This window comes from Gymnodraco acuticeps, unplaced genomic scaffold (assembly GCF_902827175.1).
Source record: "Gymnodraco acuticeps unplaced genomic scaffold, fGymAcu1.1, whole genome shotgun sequence".
NCBI classification, from domain to species: Eukaryota; Metazoa; Chordata; class Actinopteri; order Perciformes; family Bathydraconidae; genus Gymnodraco; species Gymnodraco acuticeps.
This window is the reverse complement of record NW_022990583.1, coordinates 1,876,494-1,901,668: the sequence shown is the minus strand read 5'-3', so window position 1 is coordinate 1,901,668 and position 25,175 is coordinate 1,876,494. Positions and strand designations below refer to the sequence as shown.

Here is a 25,175-nt window from a genome sequence, read left to right as displayed (position 1 = left end):
ATTTTCCGAGTTTATATTTCCTGCTCCATAAACTGGGTAAATGCCAGGAAACTCAAAGCATGCAAAAATAGTTTTCTCCCAATAGGAAATGAGTCATTCAGAACAACAAGGCCCATAATTATGGTGAACAAAAGCTCACTTAACGGTAAAAACTGTTGACTAATGAGCCACAATATTCTGTACAAGAAAAAAAGCCACAGTGGAAATAACACAAAACACTTACGCTACTCTTGTTTCTAAAGCAAGGTTGATTTTTGTGTACAAGCAGGCTTTTTGAGTGATTTAAAAAAAATAAAATGTATTTAATTATTTCTTAAATAGGAATATAGTACTTTATTTGAGTTCACATCTGGTCTGTGGAAAATGCCTTGAGCACTTTATGAGAATGGAACAATGGATGATAAAGAGGGGCTGAGAGGACTGGTGACATTATACGCTGACAGACAGCGAAGGAATGAACAATCCAGAGCAGATTGTCGAGAACTTTGCGGGGTTCATGACTCCAATAATTTATTTTAAGCAAATCAGAATTGTATCTGAAACTGACTTAAGAATAGTTGTGTTTTCAGTTATAGCAGGAAGAAACACACGTGTACTGTTAAGCCTAGTGATGTGCACATGTTGCAAGCTTGAATAAAAAAGGAAGGTTTACTTTTATTCAAATCCTATTTTTTATTACATTTATTTTCAGGCTGCTAAATATATTTTGCCTGCATATCGTGCCACACCATTTTTCTTCTGTTACCTTTTTTTCTTCTGTTACCTTTTTTTCATTTCAAACTCAGACAGGCACCGACATTCATAATAATTATCCTATCTGCACTCTCACACTGCTGCTATAAAAGGCTCCTAAAACAAAAGCAGTCACATCATTAGTCACAAAATGAAATGCTTCACTGCACCTGAAAAATGGGGACCATAAAAGGCAGTGTCCTTTTTTAAATTGGTGCCTCGAACATTTTTCATCTGTGTCCCTAATTTGGCTTTCACACTGTCAGGGCTTCACCCTGTGTCTTGTTGTGACAGTAAAAGATACATCCTTCACAATATATGTTATCGTCTATAGTTCAGTTGTAATGTGCTCAGGCATTACTTACACTCCACATTCATGCATATAATTTTATAGTAGCATTGCTATCTTACTTTTCGGTAACTTCTGATATCTTGCACTGTAACTGAGCCCATGACACTGGCAATAATAGATCATCACAGCTGCAGCAACACTAATCAGTACTGATATTTAATCATTGTTCTTGCTTCTATAACTAATTGTTAACTATTTATCTATGACGACGAGTCATATGTTTGAGCTTTAGGGAGATAAACCTGCCCTCACTCATGTTCCTCTCTCATTTAAACAGTGAACCTTTGTTCTCTGTGTTTGAGGAGTCCCCTATTAAATGATTACAACTTTGTTATGTAAATGTCTTTCAACTTGCGGAATTTCTCTATTTTTGAGGAAATACCATTGACCAATTAATCTAAAGGTTTTTGGCATGATCAGAAAATAATCTTGACCAAATTAGGTTCCCTGTACTTTACTTGCTGCCAGAGAAGTGACACCGTTTTGGCTGAACCACAGCAATAAAAGGGCAAAACAAAGAAGCAGGATATGACCAGACTACTCTTGGTTTTTAAAATAAAGATAGTTATTTTAATGACTGAGAATCCAGTAGTTGTTGTTTAACACTTTGCTAAAGATGACATGTAGTGTTTAATATCCCTAGTTTTATACTTGGTGTTCCCTCTAAACACTGTTTATCACCAGCCCTCACAAATAATATACAATCTTACAATCGCTCTTAGCTCAGAGATGGAATCAGCTCCCTCTGTTGCCTGATACCATTTGTATTTGATTTACTTTTCCCGAGGTGCATTCAGAGCCAAAGGAAAGTGAGTTCAGCGCTCTGTTTGATAGAGACCTGGCACACAATTCTCCGAGCTGAAACTAGCTTGAATAAACAGTGTCGGGAAAAGCAAACAGAAAATCAGTGAAAAACACTTGAGGGTAAAGTCATTTGTTTCTCTCTAGGGATGTAATACTACTTAAAATAAAGATGTCACCTAAGCTGTTTAGTATTGAATTATGATTGAAATACCTGTTGTAATAATATAATATAATAGTAGCACTCTGTAAAATAAGCAATCCCTCATTTAGAAAACAAATGTGATTTATTTGTATCCTATGCAACACACCTCCATTTCAGTGTCAAAGATATCAATCATTGTTAAACATGTCACAGACTGAGGCCCTGTGTACTGTGTATGGCACCACTCTGAACAATACAGTTTCCATTTCACAATGAGAACCTGATCATACAAACATTGTATAGCTTATGAAATGATCCACTTTGAGCATATCTCAAACATCACAGTATAAAAAATAAAACATACATTAATATTTCTAACAATAGTCAATGACACTTGTATAGTAGCATCTGCATGGTTTGTTCACTGGCATCAGGACATTTTCCCTTTGGTAGAACATAGACTTTTATACTGTTGGCACACAAACTCCAATAAAGAGCATTATACAGTCTGTACTGCAACCTTTGAGATTGTTAGTTAGCAACAGTGTTCACATTATTATACTATTAACTACTTACAACATATTACAGAAAACTTAACATTTAAAATCCCTTTGATACAAACCTTTACACAATCCATTAAAGATTGTGGAACCCTTTCTTTAAAAAAACAAAACCTAAATACAGTCAATGATTTAAGCAGTGTAGATTAAGAATTAGATACATATATAACATTTGACCTTCTCTTCATGTGACACACTTTGCATTAACAGTATTATGGTAATGTATTGGGTAATTTTAGCTTACTTTTAAAAGGCAAAGGAATACATTCTCAAAACCAATTCCAACACCTATTATTGACACCCAGCTGATGTCAGTGTGGAAGTACTGACCTCATAGTAGGGCTGTGCAATTAATCGTATTTTAATCGCGATTACGATTATGGCTTGCGACGATTATGAAAACAGCATAATTGACAAAATACGATTATTTTGCTGGGTGCGCTTTCGCCCCTCCCTAAAAGCCCATTCGGCCACGTGGGAGTGACATGTGTTGTGAGTGTTCAGCGCGAGCGAAGATGTCAGAACAAGAGCAGCAACTCGTTAAAAAGAAGGGTAAAACTATTTCCACTATTTGCAAGTACTTTGCCATTACATTCCACATCGCTAAAGATATGTGCACTGTTAGCAACCAGGGCTTTAAGCAACTTGTCAACACGTTGGACAAGCGTTACGCGATGCCGTCTCGGTATTATTTCAGCAGGTCTGCGCTGCCTGCGCTATGTGACAAATGCCGTGGGGAAGTTGAGAGAGATGTGGCTTCAGCTGACTACTTTGCGACCACAACGGACCTATGGTCTAGCCCAGGGGTGCCCAACCAGTCGATTGCAAGATGTGTCTAAAAATAGAACAACAATATTCTGTTTTATCGTTAATGTCCTGTAACATAATCTTCCTGTGCCAGAATAATGCACATGAACGCATCAAAGCTTTGTGATTGGCCGGCGTCACCCCATGTGTCAGGGCGTGGCTGAGGGTCTTCAGTACAGGTGGCAATATCGTCACCTGCCTGCGCTCATCTCTGAAACCAGACCATGTAAACAGGCTGTTGTTTCTTGCAAAAAATCTTTAAGAGATAACACGAGCAGCCCTACCAGCATTTGCCATGGTGGCCTAAACATTTTTATTTGGTCTTAAATTGTAGTTCAACATTTATTTCCTGTTACTTCTGGACCATGACGGTTGGCCAGCCTTCAACGTTTAACTGAGTGGAATAATGAATATGTTTTACCAAAATGTTGGCTATATGTTAAGGAGTTTTCAGTAGGTTGTGACAGTGCACTGCAACATGTTTGATTTAATTTATTTTGGTCTAATTTATTTGTATTTATCATATTAATAATATATGTTTAGTATGGTTTTGGAAGTGTGCTCCAACATATTTGTTGATCTTGTTTATTGGTAAAATATTATTTGTTTTAAAGTTCAATAAATGGTCAATGAATAATCGTCAAAATAATCGTGATATCAATTATTGACCCAAATAATCGTGATTATGATTTTTGCCATAATCGCACAGCCCTACCTCATAGCATTTAACTTTAGATGATAAACTATAATTAACTTTCACGTTAGCACTACATTTTCATCCCTTTTCATGATGAAGGGTGACATCCAAATATTTAGTGCAAGTACCTTATTGAATTTAAATAAAGTAGCTTCTAATGCTTTCTTAAGAAAAACAATACAACAAAAAAAGAGCAAAGTACAATAGAAAACATCAAAACCTCATTTCTGTGTAACAAAACTTCTCTGTATTTCCCAAGTGCCTGGGAGTTAATGTCCTCACTAAAGTAAAGTGTAAAGTTTAGGAATTGGGGTTTGCGGAGACGCGGAAGATATCGAGGCAGTTTGCCGTGATCAGGGCTCCAGTCAGCTGCCTCCATTGTCTGGTGGCAGGGTTTTTCATTTTGTCCAGTGCCAGGTGCAGATCCTGGATCATGTCCCTGTAGCTGTCTCTGTACCTCAGACTCCAGGAGTACAGGAAGTCATAGGCGGGCTTCCACATAGACTAAAAGGAAATAAAGGAATCAATTTGTAGAATAGAACTTGCATGATACTCATCAAATAAATGCCCCAAGATCATTATTGTTCAACTGACCTGGGCCCCAACTTCTCCGTTCTTCCCTCGGTGCGGTGCCTCATAGCCCGCTATCTGAGAGCTGGAGAGTTTCCCCATCTTTTCAGCGAGCTCCCTCCATCGGACTCCCAGCTCGACAGCGGTGGACAAAATTACTGTTTTCTGAATCACCTGCGCCACGAGATTCACAGAGTCCATCTTCAACAGAGCCTGCAGTGGTAAACAGAGATAAAGAGTCACAAAACGAGCAGGCGCACAACATCAACATTCAGACTGTGAAATTGTTATAGCATGTTGTGTACATTTCTTTAAATATTTGTTCTTTTGACAGTGGCAATTTACCAGAATGTAAACCTATAGTCTGTCTCAATTTACCACCAAGAGCTCATGCAGAAACTTCTTCTTGCTCTTCTCAGCGTGGCAGTCTTCCTTCAGTTTTTCCAGCACGCAGGCCACTTTATCCGCCTCAGATTCAGCGTGCGTCCGTATTATGGTGTCCAGAGACAGTTTGCTGTACCCCAAAGCATCGGAGAACCCTGTCCAGCTGGTTATGTGCTCGGTGACCAGTGTCTGGATGGCTGAGTACATGTAGGTAAGCTTCTTGAAGGGCAGTGTCATGTTGTCCAAGAGGACCTCTGTGGTGATTTGAATGCCAGTGAAGTCCATCACCTGGTCCCTGGTTATGAGCTTAACGTTTTTGCAGTGAACCAAACCAATCCTGCCTCGGAGGAATCCGATATACCACTCCTTTGCTTTCGAGTTACCCACTGACCTCACTGTGTCTTTGGATAGGAGAGCCACCGTGTCCCCCTTGAAATACTCCAGAAGGTAGTCTACACGTGGCTGGCGGAAAACTGTCTTCAGGGCGACACCGTACCACTCTAGCTTCACAGGTCTGTCTGTGAATTTGTTCAAATTTGGAACATTTTCCTCAGGAATGGAAGTGCTTCCCACCATTTCAGTTCGCTTTTCTATGAGCCTCGGAGCTCGTTTTTCTGACCTGATGGGTGCTGCTGGAGGGGAAGGCACGTCGAAATGAGCCACAGCTGCAGCGTTAGAGTCCTGCACTTGTAGATCTAATTTAAAAGGAGCCATTTCTGTGTTACTAGCACAAGACAATGCAACTGGCAGATGCAAAACTGTTCCTATTTTGAGCTGACTTTCTCTCACTTCTTTCAGTTGGTCCTCAGGTTTGATTTTAAAAATCGAGTTTGTGATGCTAATAGCAACATGCAGGTTGTTCAGTTTGTCAGGTTTAAACCCATGTTTTCCCCAAAGCTGCAGCACAAGTGGAGGCACGTTTTTGTTTCCTCTGAAGGTAACTGCAAACGGAAGCCTTGGAGGGACATCCTCATGACCGCAAACTACAATTACAACCTTGAATGATGGATGGATGTACCTGGGACCGTAAACTGCTACTGTGATTTGGCGATGAAGGTAATCCCACACTGATTTAGCAGGAGACTGGATTGCAGATGCCTCTGCCACTGCTATCACATAAAAATGTGTCTTTAGGTCCTGCAACTTCATCTGTAACATCTCTTTATAAATGTAACAGTCGCTCACTTTAAGATAAGGTCCCTCTTTTTTGTGGGACACCAGTCCGACCACAGTAGTCATCACCTGACTCAAAGGGTCGCTCTTCACCTCTCCAGCCAGTTTCATCTCCAGAGAGATGCACTCCTTCATGTTGATGTTGCTGAGCACAACCTCTAGAAGTGGACTCATGGTTGTCACATAGTTATTATTGAGTCCAGGAGGAGGGTTTAGCAGTGCCTTAAGTGTAACTTCCTGGACTTCTCCAGAGGGAACATGACCTTCTGGGATATGGATGCTAATATCCGAGCCAGGCAACTGCACCGAGCCTCCAGTGTGGCCGATCTTACAGATAACCTGAAAGTCCGTGGCCTGTGTCTGAGCCCACCCTGGACTCTGGCTCATCAGATTTAAGTCCAGACATGAGCGAGTGAGCTGCCTGTGGCTCAGCCAGGCCATCTTGTAGGCCTCTCTGTCATTCTTTAGCCACTCAAAATCTGGGTTTAGCACCGTCCCCGGCGGTTTGAAGCTGTTCTCCCGTTTCGGCACTTTTTTGTCCAGATCTTCCAGGATGTCGGAAGCGCTTCTCCATCTCCCAGATTTGTTCCTGACTTTGTGTTTCTTTTCCAAAAACTTCCCCACATTGCCTTCATCTGAAGAGGTGCTTATGGCGTCGTCATCATTTGAGTCCAAATGTTTTTCATTGTCTTGTTTTACATTTGATGTGTTGGAGATGTGTTTGTCTGTGCTGCTGTGTACAATGTCATCTAAGAAAGGATTTGATCTAGAGAGTTTGTTCCAAAAGGGATTTTGTGATGGACTTGCAACTTCCTGTTGTATAAGTGGCCACTCGGAGTTCGGGGTCACATACACACCTGTGAAAATATTAAGAATTTGGTTAGGACGTCTGTTAACGTTACCAGAAGGTTTTGAGATTTAGAGAACAGGCCTCCTCTGCTTTTACCATTAAGGTTGTCACTGGTTGAGGCCTTGTCATCCAGATCAATCAGTGTTCCCTCAGATTTGCTCCGCATGAGACTCCCAACACGATTGAAGGACCTTGCTCTTCCAGCTGCCATATTTTCATCTGTAAACATACAAACTATTTTCTTTACATTTCTTAATCAATCTGCAGCTTTCACTCTTTAATACAATAATAATGTTACTTAGTCCTATAGCAATGAAGTAGAACAAAAATGATTTCCCAATATATTGAATTTCACTTTTGTCATAGTAAAAACTGCAAGAAGAATATTAAAACCCATACCCATGGGATTACTGGTGTTGCACTCTCCTGGTTCTCATCATACCTCACTGACAGACAACAGTTTGTACAACTCTGTAATCACAAGTCACAAGAAAGTGCTATTTCACTGGGTGTCCCCCAGGGGTCAGTACTGGGTCCACTCCTATTCATCATATATCTCCTCCCCCTGGGCAAAATCCTCCGTCACCATGAGGTTAATTTTCACTGCTACGCCGACGACACACAGGTCTACATTTCCTCCAAACCCACCACTGCCCTGCCCCCAACCTCCCTCACCACCTGCCTTGAGGACATCAGGAGCTGGATGAGCAGGAACCTCCTGAAGCTTAACGGTAGCAAAACTGAGGCCCTGCTCATCGGCTCCAAATCCACCCTCATCAATTTACATAACACCCCAGCACCAAACATCATTATCGACGGCTTCCCCATACCATTCGCTGCCCAAGTGAAAAGCCTCGGTGTCATTCTGGACGGCTCCCTCTCATTCGCACCACACATAAAAAACATCACCCTTACCGCCTTCTTTCATCTTCGGAACATCTCCAGACTCCGCTCATCTCTGTCCCAACCCAGCACTGAAATCCTGGTCCACTCATTCGTCACATCCCGGATTGATTACTGCAATGCACTTCTGACTGGCCTTCCCATCAAGCTCCTCAATAGACTTCAAATAATCCAGAACTCTGCTGCCCGGATCATCACCTGCACCAACTCATCCGACCACATCACCCCCATTCTCACTCAGCTACACTGGCTTCCTGTACGCTACCGTATTGACTACAAAAACATTCTACCCGTAATAAGCTCTCCATAACCTTGCCCCCATCTACATCACCGACCTCCTTCAGGAGTACACCCCCTCCCGCACCCTCCGCTCTTCGTCCGTAGGATTTCTCACCGTCCCATGCTCTCGCCTCAAAACCATGGGTGCTCGAGCTTTTAGCTGCTCGGCTCCTAGACTCTGGAACTCCCTGCCACTACACATCCGACAGTCTGATTCCATAACAACATTCAGAACCCAACTCAAAACCCACCTGTTCAAACTGGCATTTTCTTTATAATCTGTACCCTGTGTCCTTTTGTGTCTTTTTGTAGTCAATTTCCTGTTGTTTGTCTTGTCTTACCCCGGCTGATACTTCACTTCACTAAATCCACTGTTTTAATTGTTCCCTATATTGCCCCTATGCCCTGTAAGGTGTCCTTGGGTGTTACGAAAGGCGCCCCCCAAAATAAATGTATTATTATTATTATACTTTTTAATTAAACCCATCTAGGGCTAAAACTATCACATTTGTTTACAGAAAATAAATTGGCAACAATATTAATGATATTGTTTTTGTTCTTGCTATTGCAAGAAGAAGCTTTAGAAAAGCTATGTTTTCTTAGTGTCCCTTTCATAGTAAATAGAAAATGTAACTTAAAAAGTTATATAGGATTAAGTGTGATGTGCATTTGTTATACTTTCTGTCCTCTTTACAAAGATGATTAAAGAAAATCAATGGATATATTGATTAAATAAAAATAATCTTTAGTTTCAGGCCTACACATAACCAGATGTATATTTTTAAATGCTGTGACAAGCGACGAAAACAAGTACCTACACAACAAAATTCTTGAGAGTAAGGTTATTGTTTGCTCTAAACTACCCTCAGCACAGTGAGCCTCAGGCTCTTTGCAGTCTGCTACAGGAAAACTGTTTCTAAGCCTGAAGTCTTCAGTCTGTCACTGTTTGCGTAAAAGGACACTACCCATTCATGACTTGTCACAGTGAGTCAGTCATTAATAATGTGGTTACTTACACCAGTGCACACAAACAGGTTGGTCTTGTCAAGCATATGACACAGTAGTCAGTTCTCTCAGCACTTGTTGCTATGAGCAAAGTGCAGTGACACTGTACTACAGACTGTAATTATGTATATTCTGAGCAAATTACTGCATGGTAGGATTATTCACTTTGCACTGTTGAGATTCCTGTAGTAGACTACATATAATTATATCCAACACCAAATAAACTAATCTGATCACAATCTGGTTCATGTTTGTTTTATTTGTTTAATCAGATTAAACTATTCTCAAACTAACCTGGCATTCATTATTAATCCAGAATAACGATCGCGCAAACATTAAACCTCCAGTTTGTCAAACCACAGCCAACAATCATACTGACATGTAGTCTGACAGCGTCTCAACAGGTGTGTGGATACTCAGAAGTTACTCAATAATACGTCTATCATATAGGAGACTTTCTTTTATGAGAGAGCGACAAGAATACATACCAAATACGAGAAAAGAAAACAAAGTTAGATCTTACCGTCGGCATGAGGTGGTGTAGTTTTGTTTCGGAGAGCTGGCAGGAAAAGAGGTCAGCCCACTATCATTTACACTTGTTCTTTTCTTGGGCGTATCTCGTATCTGTTACGTTCACTTCCTTACGTTGCAGCGGTTTGCTCTCAGGCACGAAGCATTTTGGGACAGGGAGTTTGATAATAATACAGGAACCCCGACGGAGGAGTGGCCTCTCTCGGTTTAGAACTACAGTACCCGAAATGCACCGCTCTGTTTACGCACGAGACTTACAACACCTGAAACTGAGCGATACCTGCAGTTTCGACTGGAGTCTGAGCTTAGTGATAAGCATCCGAACAAGCCTGCAAAAACATGCTCACTTTGTTTCAAGGTTACTTATTGGACACACAACAAACAAGATTAACCCACCAAGTTAGCAATTAGCCTAAAGATACAATAGTAGGCCTATACATTTACTCTGAATGATCTTGTGAACGCAGCATTTGGAAAGTTAGTCACTGAAAGCAGGTCCTTATACTTGATGCAGTACATTAGTAAGCCATACATAACAATATAACTATGTATATTTCTTCTTATTGATTTGTCATTGATTTGCAACTTATTTCAGTAAGAGAGATAGTTCAGTTTGGTTGTCATTATGACAGTGTTTTGAGTGACCTTTATCTAAAGTTTAGATCAAAGCCAAGATGATATCATCAAGGAAACAAGTCCTGTTGTCTAATAGCAGCTTTATACAGATTCACTGTGATGAATGACTGAATAGATCACTAATGGATATTCTTGTTGGATATTTAATCGTCATGGAAATAATACAAGAAAATCACTATTTAAAGATAAAGGTAATACTTAACTTTAAATAGTGATTAATAATTATTCATCTCAAATTTGGAGAAAAAAACTGCACATTTGCACATTATAAGAAATAAGAAAAGAGTAGAAAAAAGTAAAACACTATATAAACATCTCAAAATAGAAGACAAAACAGAACTAAAAGAGTGAAATGTAAAACGTGACCGTGCATATAAATAAAATGTAGATTGTGAATATAAATCAAATGTAGACTGACAAATAAAACACTATTGAAGGGCATATGAAATTAGATATAAATGTAAAATGCACAGTGAATAGATAAGTCCAGTTAACAAAAGAGAAGCTATGGAGCATGAGTTCTCTGCCAGCCAGAGGCGAGTTATAAAGTGTTGTTGCTGTTGGCAGGAATGTTTTCCTGTATCTGTCCTTGTATTTCAGCTTTTTTTTTTTATGTGTTGCATGCCAAAGTGTATGAAAAGTAATAACCTCATTTACCCATTTGAAGGAAGCCTACTGTTTGTTTTACAACTGTTATCTTTGTCGATGCATATCCATGCTGAAGTTTGAAATGTCCCGTCAGAGCTGTGGTCTTTGGATGCAGGCCCTGGCATCCGAGCTCTAAAGGAATGTAAGTAAGCCCTCTTGAGTAGATAATGAATTTTCATGTAGCCAATGTGGTCAGTGGCAGCAACAGGCTGGACTCCAAGACTAATTAAAATCCCCCTACTAGAAAAGTAAACAAACTTTGTATATACTTCTGTTGTTTTTTTAGTTAAATGTCTCTTTGTTTTACATCATTCATACGAACCGGAGCTGTGCCTATAACCGGTTTTAACTTGGATAATATAAAACTTAACAGCCACAATCTGCCCACCTCTCACATTCCACCAAAACACAGTTGCAATTATGTCACTGTCAGCACTGACTTTAGGATAGAGTATCTAAAGCAGAGGACAGATGTGTGAGCACATCCTGCACCCTTGTGGCTGATTTCAGAATATGGCAATAGCATGCTCTTCGTGATGATTTCTGTTTTTAATAAATCTTATTCAAAAAACAAAACCAACAATGAACTAATCCTAATACTTAATGCCTGTGTATCCAAAGCCTATAGCTTATTCATTACATTACATTACATTACATGTCACTTGTTAGACGCTTTTATCCAAAGCGACTTACATACTCAATACTGTGGACAATCCCCACAGGAGCAATTTGAGGTGAAGTGTCTTGCCCAGGGACACAACAACATGCTGACTGCTGTGGTAGACTGCAGTCAGCAGTGTGTAGACTTGTAAAACTAAATTCAAACACATACATGCTGCCGTTTAATCTTTACCATTTCGAAATGACTAAACCTTTTTAATTATGAAGAAGTCAGAGAGAAACTGTTCATATTGTGTATCTACATGTTGATACATTGATTGGCCTATGCTTGAAAGTAACTTCACTTTGCTGCCTCTTCAAAAGGTCTTTATCTAAACAGACTGTGTATTCAGTATCTCACACAAAAATAGCTTTGTGTTTAACATTGAAGGAATGTTTAAATTGCTAGTTAAACTGCATTTTTACCTCGTGGATAATTAGATGCATTGTCATCAAGTAAGAGTAAAAGACATAGCTTTCGGCTCACCGTTAAGAAAGTTAAATATTTGTGCCACTTGGTGGAGCCATTTCTCCATCATTTATTTGTTAAGTCTTGTGTGTAGTTTATATATTTTTTAAATCTAAAACCCAAGAGCTGTAGCCAATCAACCATGTATGCATTATCTGCTCAGTCAACCCCATTTTAAAAAGCCTAAATAAAGTGTAACTTGGAATTCTTGCTTGATATTTTGTTGGTTAATTGATGAGCAAAATAGATGCCATTCAATTTCCTTTAGATTACTCACTGTTGCAGCTATCTTTGTAATAGTCAACTTTAAAACTCCTTCAGTATATATTGCAATAGGGGTATCCATCCATCATTGTCATATTGATTGGAAAGCTTTAAAACCTGTTTGTAAAGGCTATGTCATTTGTTACAAAAATACAACTTTTAGCTCCAACAAAGCCAACAAAACACAACTAATAGTAAAAAACTAATTTCACTTTCACCAAGGTGTTGGATGATGTCTCACCTGCTGCAGAAACCTGCATCCTGAGTGGAGCAGTCTGTTACTTTGTGGCCATCCTTTTATTATCTTGCTTGTGGTTTATATAAGATTCAGCAGCCCAAAGGACATGGAGATAGGGTGGGATTCACCACGAAACAACAGACGGAAATCCAAAGTGTTTCTCTTCCATCGGCAGTGTTCCATAAAACACGACTTTTCAGGTAGAAAAGTAGTTCTCTTTAATCCTGTATTTATTTTATAGACACTTATGTGATGCATTCATTAAATCTAACCATAATCAGACCTCTGTGAGGTTCAGTCGGCAGGTATTCCACTCAGCGATCAGACAGGTGAAACGCCACCTGTGACGTAAATGATCTAGATTGCTGAAATCATTGTATAAGGACCCCACTGTCAGTGTTGCAGCAATTACTGTTAATTATTTTTGACTAACCTCTTAGCCTTGTCAAATTGCCTTTCCCGGGAGATTGGTTGGTTTGATGACAATGATAGTGCGGTTGGTGGTTTTAACCACAAAATTGGCCACAGATGCATCAACAGCGAGAGGTGTTATCAGAGCACTGATTTTGTGTTAGAAAACCTAAATACAAATCCTCATACCTATTGGAGCTGGAGCCTCAATGAAGCTTTATTGAAGGCTGTGATTAAGCTTGATTTTATAAGGCAGAATACAACTTAAAAATCCCTGATGCATCCACATGTCTATCAACCAGTGTAGGATAATGTTATTTCCCTTTTGTGTTGATTGATAGATCAAAGCTGGGTTTGCCTGCTCACACACTACATGCTCTGACCCAAGCTGTTACCGAGGCCTTTATCCACAGTTGGCAGCTTTGCTTTATTCAAATGAGGGTAGGGACGGAAATCTCCTTAGAGGACCAGGTGAGTGGGAAGATGTTAATAACATGCCAACACAGAGCTGTGCACTCTCAAGACATAGGCTGAAAGGACTGTGTAATACTAAATGATCCCTTTATAACCGTTCATACGTCGTCTGTTGAGGCGGTTGAAAAGTTCAATGCTAATTATTTTGTGTGCAGAAAGTTATGTCTTCTCTCATATGTTTGAAGCCAGTTTGTGTGAATATATATATATATATATATATATATATTAATAAACACAGTGCAATAATAGTTGTGGTATAGTATATCAATGTATACATTGTTGAATATAATGTTCTGTAGTCCAGGTTTCTGTCTGTTTACAAAAATGTATTTATTTTTACCAATTACTTTGCAAATAATGCAATCTTGCCTGAAATTTGAAAACACTTATCCTTCCTAAATCTGTACTAAACCAGTATAACATAAACAAAAACTATAATTTGGAAAACCTTATGCTAAATAACAAACTTGACAACATAACAAGGTATTTATGTTTCCCCATGGTTATTTTAATTTTAATATATTTTCCTCCTTGAGTGGTGGAAAGCCTTTGTGTATCTGACTGTACTGACGAAATGTAGCTACTCCAAATACTAAACTACATTAGGTAGCACACATAGTTACAAAATAAGCTTGTACGTATACATATTATCTAACAATCTCTTTCTGTAATTATTTGTTTTTTGAGTAACACAACACAAGTAGTTTGAGGATGATTTTGTGTCCAATGTAACTGTGCTGCAGGCTTTAAATGTTTCGCTATGCCAGAGGGCTTCAGTAAATAAACTAAAATACTTCTGGACTTTGGCTTTGACTAGAGAAATACTGCCTTTCCTGGGTAGGACAAAAACAATCATAATTTTACATTTCTTCTGTACGTAACTTGGATTATTTTAGAAATTAGACTTTATTGTCATTGCAGCATTGTGTGCTGCGTCGTCATTGAAAGAGTATGAACAGCGTATAGGAAGAAGAGCATCCAAAGGTGGAACTTTATCCCTCTGAGTATGTGTATGTTTCTGGACTTTTACTGTGTCAGAGGATGACAATTGAAAGTAGAGAGGGAGACGAAGGTCAACTACTGTAATTGTCACTATCATTATGGTGGGGTTTTTCAGAAAGCCCAGTTAGAGAGTGAATATTCTTGGCTCTGGAGAGATGTCCTGATGCACTGCACCTAAAAAAGCTGTCCTCTGTATTGGAGAGAGACACCTGTAGGTACTTTTACTTTTATTTTTCCTATTATTTGAAACGTTTTGAAAGAAAACATCCACCTGATTACATTTAGTTCTAATCAGATTGGGCTTCAATCCTGTCTGAAATGACACTAGAACCTCAAACAGTAAATTGCTGGTGAAGGGGGAGGACGTTTGGACTTTTTAATCGCTGTTGGTTAAACCTAGAAGCACTAGATGGCGCTGCAGAGCTGTGCATTGAAAGATGTCTGACAGAAGTTTGAAAGATACTGACTTTAGGTTAACATCACCTTCGACCGTACAAACAGAAAACGTACTAGCCTACTTAAAGTAATACAAGTAGGCTAATAGAAGGGCTGATATTTTCCAATCTTATCATTTTTTCTTTAAACACAGTTTAAATAATGACTTGAATGTCAGTGCGCACAGTATCATTTTATTTGGGCATACATGTGATGCGTTAAAACCCAAGAAATAAAACATTGCAATGGGGAAAACTGGGGTTATCTCTATTATCAGTTCTAACTCACATAAACAATAAAAAAACAAAGCTGCTTGCTTGGATAAAAACGTTGATAATAAATACATGAAATCTGTTGTCGTTTTCTGAAAACGTAAACTTTGAATTTTGTGTAGTTAATAGCACGTGATCAAGTATAAGCGAAATCCTAAAATAACACTCCTCGCCAAAGAATTAAATTGTAAAACGCAAACAAATATGTTTCACATTACTTTCAATATTATACACTTTTATCTGTAAACACTAAATATAATGTGCATTCATTACCAACACAAAACGGAATAACACTTCAAATGTGTGTGTCATTTTAGGATGTCTAAACTAAAAAAAGTTTGATTACCATGGAAAAAACAGCAACCCTGAATTATTATATTGTAGTTTTTCTTGAACAACCAAAAGAGGATTGACAGCAATAAGACGGGGAATTAAGTGAATTACGCGCTTGTTATGCTTCAAATATTGAATAAAGATAAAGTGATAGGTTAACATGTTCAGGCGGTTTGACCTGTGTTCACTTTGCCCTCAGAAGTTTGATGTTTTATTTTAAAGCTCAACCGAAAATCTGACAAAGACCGGATATTGTGCATTATTTTTATCGTATTTTTTAATGTTCTATTTAACTGTTTAAAATATTTTTGGAAATGTTAAATAATTTCTGTATGAGGCCTCGATCTTGCTGCAGGCCCTTTTCCACTCTGACTGTAAACACGTGTTAAACCATCTAGCTGTACACGGATGTCATGAAACGCAACACCTGTTATTTCAATCATTATATTAAAAAAAGAATACATAATGTGAGACAAAAATATGTAAATTCAAAAATGTTTTCTGCCGTCCAAACATAGATTTTCTCGACTCAACAATCAAACAAACGTGAGTGCTTCTGAATTCATACTGACTTTATTGAGTGGCTTACATAAAAAGCCATTCTTGGAGGGAAAAAAATATCATTGTAAAATTAAAATCACTTTACAACATGCGTACTTAAATTAAATGAGTGGGTAAACAGTAAATTATTTCAGAACCTTACAAATAAATTCAAAGTGCGCCTAATGATAGACCCCTAAATACAAGAAAACTCGAGGTTAAATATAACTCCCCACAATACATTTCATATCTCAAAGAAAAATCCAAGTACATTTCCGTATATTTTCAAATATTTACTAGAGTCCATATACAACTAGAAATACCTATACAAAATCGTCTCCTGGACAAATACATTACTCACCTTTACATTGGTCTGTAATTATTCTAACCTACATTTCTCATTATGTACAACACATTTTGCAGCGAAGTGTAAGTTACCTCGCCACTTACAAACTTGACTTGACGCACATACTGGCTGTTGAATAGCAATATGTGATATAAACCTATAACTGCTCTTCCATTATCAAACGCTTGATAGGATCATACAGATAAAACGAAGCTATCCCATCCCGAATAGTTTTTACCACACTCTACAGGTATTTGTTACGAGCAGTCCATCCACAGGGACACAAATGAACAATTTCTCCTGCTCGATAATAAAGTGCCAGAGTTTGGTTTTGAACAATATCTATGTCAGGAGTAGCACAACTTTTCAGGCCTACATTTTTCACAGCAGTGTTAATAATATATGTTGCTTCTTCTATCCTGGGAAATTAAACATCAAGGTAGAATTCAGGAGTATGAGTTGTGCCCTGTTCCAGTGTGCCCACAATAACACGTTCACACCGCAGAATTAATCAGAAGTTTCTGATGGTACAGCTATGAAATTATGTAATTAGTAGTCTTAAACACTTGGAAAAAGTCAAAGAAACGTAGTGGCCTATTTTCTCATTGAATGACAACACTCATTTTGAAGCATTACGCATACAGCAAAGTATGTCCACTTCAGTGTCTTCTCGGACAGTCCCGTCACAACACTTTGTTGTTTTACAGTTTTGACTTCACTGAGGGGAGTTTTAGAGGCCGTTCATGCCGACCCCCTGGTTGGACTCAGGTGGGTGCAACAGGTCGGGGGAATGGCACGGAGGGCTCCCCGGCGCGCTGTGCTCGCTGTCGGTATCACTCCCCCTCTTCCCTCCGCTGCCCCCGGAGCCAGAGCCGGCGGACCCTCCGGCGCTGTGAGTTTTTACATGTTTGCTCAGGTGATCGCTACGCATAAATCTCTTGTTGCAAACCGGACAGGCGAATCTTTTCTCCCCGGTGTGTGTGCGTAAATGTCGCTGGAGCTCGTCGGAGCGTGTGAACCTCTTTCCGCAAAAGAGCCAGTTGCACACAAACGGCCTCTCACCGGTGTGCCACCTCAAGTGCGCCTTTAGGTGCGACGTTTTCCCGTAAACCTTCCCACAGCCAGGGATGTGACAGCTGTGGAGACCTTTCCTCCGGAGGCTGGCGCCCGCCGGTCCCAGTCTCTCCGCCTCCTGGCAGTTTGGACAGTCGCAGGTGGCTCTGCCGGAGTACCGCCGGGCAGATGACCTCGGAGACCCCGCTAAAGATGCAGGTGGACCCCCGGAGAGCATAGTCCCCCCTGCACCGGCTAATGGAGAGGGGCTTGTGTCCTGATAAGAGGATAGCACCGGCTTGAAACCGTCCATCAGATGCTGGCCGGTTGACAACAGGTGTGGAGAGGGACTTGTACTGAAGGCAGAGTGACTTAAACTCGAGTAATCAGAATTATATCCGCCCAGGGGAGAGTGCAAGGAGGTCTGGAGTCCACCGGAATGTAAGGACGATTGTAGTGCTGCTCCATTAGGGTTTTGAACATCAATCCATCCCGTTCCCACGTCCCACCACGCCGAGGCTGCGGTGGTCCCGACCTCTCCTGTGGGGATACCGGGATGAGACGATTTGAACCAGGACTCGTAGGGATGCGCGACACTCATCCTCGGGTAGATGCCCTGCAAACTGTCCACTGAGGTGTGCACCTTCGAGATAAAGACTGGCTGGTGGCTGTTGTCTTGACCGCCCCCCGAAACGGACGCTTGGAAAACAGAATAATCGTTTCCAAAGTGTGAACCGGGCGAGGCACCAGACGTGAGGGAAAAAGCACTGGATCCGGAGGAGGTGTTGGGGCAGAAAGAGTCCGAGATGCCAGATCCATTGCGGGACACCCCGTAGCCGGACAGGCCGGATCCGAGGCTGCAGCTGCTCGCTGTGGCTCTTTTCCACGGGTGGAAGCCTTTTCCAAAAGACGAAACGGAGTTATCCGAAATAGTTGATGGTGAGGGGCTCGGGCTCCCTATTTTGTTGCATGTTGCAGCTAACATGGCTAAAGGAGTCGATCCTACTCTCGGCTCCTCCTGAAAGTACAAGACAAGTTGTGAGTGACTGGTCAGTTCAATAAGTTTAACAGGTTCATCACACACATTTCTATGCAAAATGTCAGCTCAAAAGACGATGGTAAGTTAGTTAACTTCTTCCCAGTTTTAAATCGAATTAACTGTTATATTAAAACAAATGTTTTAAAGTTTACAAATCTTAGAAGAGTATATTATCACTTCCTACCTGGACGAACAGAAAGTAGACAACTGAAACGCGACACACAGCGCTTACAAATGCATGCCAAACAGGACACCAAGGAAAACATGCGTGTTTTTCGAGCACCAGGTCAAACTTCTATCCAGTCTACAGAGCCTCAGCTTTCTCATGCGAACCGCTTGCTGAAAATATAACCAACGCACTGCCTTTGCTGCTACTTTGCGACTGCTGTAAATTTAATCCCTCTTCGCCGGACAATGACACGAACTAATTAAACCAGTAAGAAAGTCCTTTCGACTCACCCCTAGAAGTGAAGTTGCCATCACACAAAAACACTGCCCTCCTCAGAGGATCTTTTTATATTTATGAATCAGAGCACTGTTTTTTTAGAGGTGTGCAATACAATGATGCGTTCCGCCCATTCTTCCACAATTGTAGGCTCCTCTCCGGCTTTGAAGTGCCGCTGTGACACGGGCGACCAATCAGCGGCTCCGTCCCGCCGCACTGCCACATACTACCGTGAGGTCATCAATAGAGCGCCTCAGACAGCTCTCCACCCCCCTCCACCCCCCACCGCCCCTTCCATAATAAAAGACAGCGGAAGGAAGGTAAAGTTAAATGAGAGTGAATTAGGAAGGAGGAATTAGGGGGCCACTTATTGAAATTTTACAGAACATCACGTTCCATACATTTAAAGAAAGCCGGATGATGACCTGTGCTTGGTGATCTAGCTGCTGTAAATACAAAGGGTTGGTAAACGTAACTACCACACCGTCAAGAAAAAGATGCACAGCCATAATACTTTAAATACAATTAAACTCACATTTTTAATACTTTTACTATTTTCAAATTACTCCATCATGCTGCTTAATGTAGCAATTGATCTCCGTTGGAAGTGTCATGTCAACTCTTTTCCCCAAGCATAAACATTAGTAAAGCTTTAACTGGGTCAATCTCACTTCATACTCCGCATTGTATTTATTTAAGTGTATAACTTTATCCTGTTAGGCTGCTCAGGTGTTTTATTTTATCTTCTAAAAGCCTCATAGTTTTATTCTTCATTTTTACTCATCTTAGAAACGTATTTAGCTGAAATCACCCAGAGGCATTTTGCAAGTTTTAACTTCTAAAGAGTTAATATACACAAACTATTACACACGATATAAAGGCGGCATTGTTCTGGTCGTGGACCTACACGTCTCAAACTTTCACATTACTGTAATTGCGTTCAATTATCTTAACAGTTTTGATTAAAACTTGTGCTGCATTCCGGCGGAGGATTATTAATTGTATTATTATTAGTCTAAAACAACCGATGATGATGGTGATGGTGATGATGATGATGATGATGATGATGATGATGATGGTGATGATGATGATGATGATGATGGTGATGATGATGATGATGATGATGAAGAAGAAGAAGAAGAAGATGATGAGGGGTCGATGTAGTTGACTCTGAATCATCTTCACCATCAAGATTCTAAAGTAGAATTTCTCAGGACGGTTTATTGGCAATATAGACTGTTTTTGCTGCAGGTTGACTGAGATTATTTGTTAGACTAAGTGATTGCACTCTGTGTCAGAGTGAAAATAAAATGATAAACTTGTTATATTGAATTGGTTTATCACTTTGCCCACTGACATTTAGTTAAATCTACGGAGAACGCTCCTGTTACATAATAAGGACTTGTAGGCAAAACGTGTGTTGAACCCTGGGACTCTCTGTGGGCGCTATTAGCATGCAGTGCGCAGGGAGCATACATTTCATTTGAATTTCAAATTTAATAACGCAGGAGGTTTTTAATCATCCGCAGTTTTATTTGTTTGATATTAACATGCTTATTGACCGGGTCTGTTGACCAGCTTGGTCATTACAGGACAGGGAAAAGTTAATTAAAACGACCAGGGATTATTCATCACATCATCTGCCTAACCCATGTCGCTTCCTTTATTACACAGCGTGATAGATGGACTATCTGATTAATTCTTGTGTTTCTAGGATTGGACAACAGCATTTTTGGATTAATTTGCTCTGCTTTACCTTCAGGTGTAAAACATGAAGGAGCTAAAACTGAAACAGCCGAAATTATTCATAATGTTGCACATTTCAAGAACAGATTCAGCAACATTTTGCATGCAGTATTTTAAATGAATAATCTTACACCATGCACATGTAAAATCAAGTTGCTAAAATTTAACAATATAGGCTACAAAGATACATTTTACACATTTCGGACATTGATTTTAATCACTTATTAAATATATTTTAAAGGTGTTTTTTTAACGTGTGTTCGCTTGTAAATGATTAAAGGGGAAAATAAAATCAACGATAGGCTTTACATTTATATGAAAGCAAGGACAGATTTTAAGATAAACGGAAAAGCATAAACACACACATTCACTTAGCGTATTGACGTTGGAGATAAGGTGGAACTTGCTTCGATCTGTTTTCTGCATTCATTATTTTATTTCCTTTAAACCTAACCAATCACAAAACATATCGAGAATGATAGTAAGCTGTGAACATTATGTAACAGCGTTTAAATGTGAATGAAATGTGACAAAGTAATGACGAGAATAAAACCTACATACCGTGCTCCTCCGCTCCGCAGCGCATTGATTGACCCTCGACGTTTGCTCTCAGCAGAGTAAAACACAACATCTCCTGCTGCCGGTGTGACTGTGCACCATGCCAGATACATGTTACACTGGCACTTAAATTAAGAATAACTTGGAAAAATAACCACCGACTCCGGTTTCCTCCGTATGCATTCAAACAGGTTTATATATATGCACGTATTATTTGTGCATATCAATCGAGTAAGCATGCGATAATTAAACACCTGTGAAAGATCAAACTGGTTTTCCCCTTTCCTCTTCCTCCTAGAGGGGATGGTGATACACAATATTATGCGCAATAGGGATTTTACGCATTTGGAGAGCAGGGTATTGGCTCTAGCTACAGGGGACATGTTGGCCTCCGGTGACAAATTACTAAGCGATCATACCAGCAAGACTGATGTCAGAGGTCAGTGTGATAACTGCTCGACAGGAAACGTCCTGCTGCTGAAGCTACAGAGGTACAAGATATATTTAATCCTAGTGCACTTTAACATGGGATTGTCTAATTTATTCTAAGAGCATATCCAACAAAACAAAAAAATCTTTTGTTGCCTGTTGCGTTCAGCAGCATTGGGGTCGGTCCTAGTTCATTTGGTGTGCACAGGTTGTTCTTATCGCACGGCTGTAACTGTAAGACGCATTGAACAGATGTCCCCATTGAAGGCTTTCTACTCCTACACACATGGGCTATATTACCATCATGAAATCAAACTCAAAACCTGTCCCTTTCGCCACCATAATGACCGAGTTATTCTGGGCCGCTGAGCACGAACAAAGTGTGTTCAATATTGCGTGCTGCAGAATCACTCCGCTTAGAGCCCCGGAGAAAGGAGTCAACCCGAGATGCAAAAATATACTTTAATGTGATGATTTACAAAGCAACTCGGTAATCTAAAGGCCATCTTTTTCAAACAGATTTTCTGGAGAAAAAAAACGGGAGGTAATCACGAGTGAATCACCACCAATTAAAAGAACGATGGTGCTCAGGGTGCATATAGTCATACTTATTACAAACAGTAGCCTAATTCAACGTTTAAAAGGGTGTATTTTTTAAAATCACTCGCAACTATTAAGAAACATATATGCTAATATTAGTAGGTACATTTAGTACACTGGTATTATATTAAAAGATATGGATGGATCTGACTTGCTCGATCAAAACATTGTTATACTGTCCTAACAGACAGTATATGAGTAAAGTATGCAGAGAGTAAGATAGCAGGGTCTGTTGGTTGTTGTTTTCTCTGTTCACCAGGAGGTTGGAAAGAGCAGATGTCCGTCTGCACTGTGAGCTGCCAAGTGGGTCCGAAGCGGGCGGCCACAGACACAAGGGCCCAAATGGTGTGACAAAAGATGTGCAGGAAGCCCCTCTCCGCCTGGGTGAGCCACAGAGAGGGTCTCCCCTCTCTGCCAGCCTGCATGGACACTCTCAACACGAGCCAGAGTGGAGGCAGCAAAGCCATGTGTTGCCGGTTGGGATGCCTGGTACAGCAACACTCATATTCACACAAACATAAACACACATGCATATGCAGGAATGTGCAAATACAGGCCAATACCATCCTCAACTGCCCTCAATGCACACTCACACTTGTCAGCCTAAAGCATACACATATTAAAGCTTTTTCTGAAACCTTCATAGCAAGTCAGCTATTTTCAGGGTCACCTTTATCTCTTAAATGAGCTGCCGACAATGACGCAAAAATACCGTGACATGAATATTAATGATTTGAATACAGCAGAAAAAATTGTAAACAAACATCAATAACCATCCATATCTAACTTAGAGACGGAGGGCCGTTTCTCCTGAAAGGGTCATGAACAGTGGGTGAAGAGGCCCTGAAAGTGTTCCAAGCACAGGTGTGCAGCATGGCCTGTACTGAAGGGGTGCACTGAACCATAAACAATGATATAAATGTCTGGCAAATAAAATGGCTAGTTAACAATCTTTTGACTGCTCTAACCTCTGAGCCTTTGTCGGGTATCGATCAGGCAGCTGTTCCTGGCTTTGTCTGGCAGGATGGGAGCATCTGGTTCCTCTTGGGATGAATGGAGAGAGCCGCCAAAAAACTTTCTTCTGCCTTTCAAGTTGTGGCAGTCGGAAGCAAAAAATCAAAACAACAAGCTGTCCATTACTTCCTGTAGGTCAAAAATATATATTTATTATATTCACATAACATACAATCATAAAATGAGCGTGACTGGCTCTTCAGGCAGCTTGAAAGTTTTAATTTAAAGTTGCTTGTTATATTTAACAACCCCCGGTGCAGGCTTCTTTGTTAGCAGTCACATTGTTGGTTTACATGGAAACCATGTAAATGGTAATTTAGATGGGCATAATTTCCCCCTTTTATTAAGATAATTGTATGTTCGATAACGAATATCCTTAGATTTGCAGTGGGTGTCATATGATGGGTCTTGTCATGCAAATATGTCAAGATAGGGTGCTAATGATCAGCCTCAGCACCTGTCAGTCAGAGCACGCCTGGCGGCAGAGCGTTGGCTTTCTATGCCCAGGACTTCAGGTTATATGGCTGCCTCCTGTAAGCACTCGACAATCCACCTCTTCTCTCACCAAAAGGAAATATATTCTTATTTTCAAGATAGAGTTGAATAATCATTTGGGCATTTGTAGGATAGCCTCTGTGAATATATGATCTTTATTTCCCAGGCTGAGATAATAGAGTTTCAAATCTGGCTTTTTATGATAAACGGAGATAACAGTGTGTTTTGGCCCCATTTGGCTTGACTGCTACACATCTGCAAGCCACGAGGTCTTCTTATTGACTTTCATTGAGCCCAACATTGCACTTTGTCAGTGTGAGCGGCAGTCTAAGAGACAGGCGGGTGAGGCAGTCATACAAAGTGAAGTACTTAGGATTAGCCCAGGCTCTTCAAGTTTCAGTAATTATCCTCCTGGAGGCATTCTTGCTGTGTTGGATAATAATGAAAGTCCGGCTGTATGCCTGTCACCTCTCAAGTGTGGGTGGAGGAAGCATACGAGAGGCGCAGGACGGATAAATGTTTGCTTTGCTGTTATGTCATCCGAGGAGCACAAGAGTAAGACAAACCTGCATTGTTGGCTGAGCGGAGATGAAGCTGCACAAACAAACTGATTTGCTTCTGCTTGACATGTGACACTCAACTTCTTGAGTAGCTGTGGATGTGATAATGAAACATGTTCTCTAAAGGTGATACTGTGTTCTGAGATCAAGTGTGATTACCAAGTGTCAGGTGTGTGTTTTTCATAAACAAATCAGGTAATACACAGTGTATTTGTTGACTGTGAGTATCATCTGATTGTCGTTGATTATTTGTGAATATGAAATCATCTTCCTCTTTTGTCAGATATTCACACCGGAATATACATTTGTTCCCCACTCCTGACATGTTGCTTCAGTTTATTTATCAAATCATCCTAAAAGTTTTACTCAAGAGCATGTTTGACTAAAGGCCCTTCAATCCAGCAGAGAAAACACAATGCTTTAATTAAGAGTCAGTCCGATTTCCCAGAGGGGAGATTGTCTTCTTCCATTAACTTAGTTTATCATATAATAAAGAGGTTGCCTTGTCCTTCTCTACCCAGACAATTGGTTTTAATCAGCCAGCAGGCCTTTCATGGCTGATAATTTATGCTAAATTGACAAGGGTGGAGGATATCACAGAAAATCATTATGACAGGGCTTAGGTCACTGCCTGTCACCATCTTGTTTTATCCTGTCCATCGAGCTCACGGGCAGCAACAACATTTAGAAATAAATGTGATGGAAATATTAGCTTGCCA

At 40.2% G+C, this 25,175-nt stretch overlaps 2 protein-coding genes across 6 annotated transcripts; both read right to left on the bottom strand.

The window, feature by feature from the left end:
* Positions 1-4,053: 4,053 nt before the first annotated feature.
* On the bottom strand, positions 4,054-10,016 carry macc1 (MET transcriptional regulator MACC1). Of its 3 annotated transcripts, XM_034228173.1 has the most exons (6): positions 9,782-9,935; positions 7,471-7,542; positions 7,168-7,290; positions 5,043-7,078; positions 4,689-4,877; positions 4,054-4,598 (listed from the first exon to the last, which is right to left on the bottom strand). In XM_034228173.1, exons 2-6 carry the CDS (start codon positions 7,472-7,474, stop codon positions 4,395-4,397), a joined length of 2,556 nt encoding a protein of 851 aa, XP_034084064.1. In that variant the 5' UTR covers positions 7,475-7,542; positions 9,782-9,935; the 3' UTR covers positions 4,054-4,394. The 3 variants fall into 3 exon arrangements, with proteins under 3 accessions (XP_034084064.1, XP_034084065.1, XP_034084063.1); XM_034228174.1 differs by lacking the exon at positions 7,471-7,542 and having other exon boundaries at positions 9,782-10,016; XM_034228172.1 differs by lacking the exons at positions 7,471-7,542; positions 9,782-9,935 and having other exon boundaries at positions 7,168-7,300.
* A 6,166-nt stretch (positions 10,017-16,182) lies between these two features.
* On the bottom strand, positions 16,183-21,595 carry sp8b (sp8 transcription factor b). 3 transcript variants are annotated; one of them, XM_034228177.1, is made up of 2 exons: positions 21,362-21,595; positions 16,183-18,588 (listed from the first exon to the last, which is right to left on the bottom strand). In XM_034228177.1, the coding sequence occupies exon 2, from the start codon at positions 18,553-18,555 to the stop codon at positions 17,248-17,250; it is 1,308 nt and encodes a 435-aa protein (XP_034084068.1). In that variant the 5' UTR covers positions 18,556-18,588; positions 21,362-21,595; the 3' UTR covers positions 16,183-17,247. The 3 variants fall into 3 exon arrangements, with proteins under 3 accessions (XP_034084068.1, XP_034084066.1, XP_034084067.1); XM_034228175.1 differs by lacking the exon at positions 21,362-21,595 and adding an exon at positions 19,069-19,280; XM_034228176.1 differs by lacking the exon at positions 21,362-21,595 and adding an exon at positions 18,794-19,170.
* Positions 21,596-25,175: the final 3,580 nt, after the last annotated feature.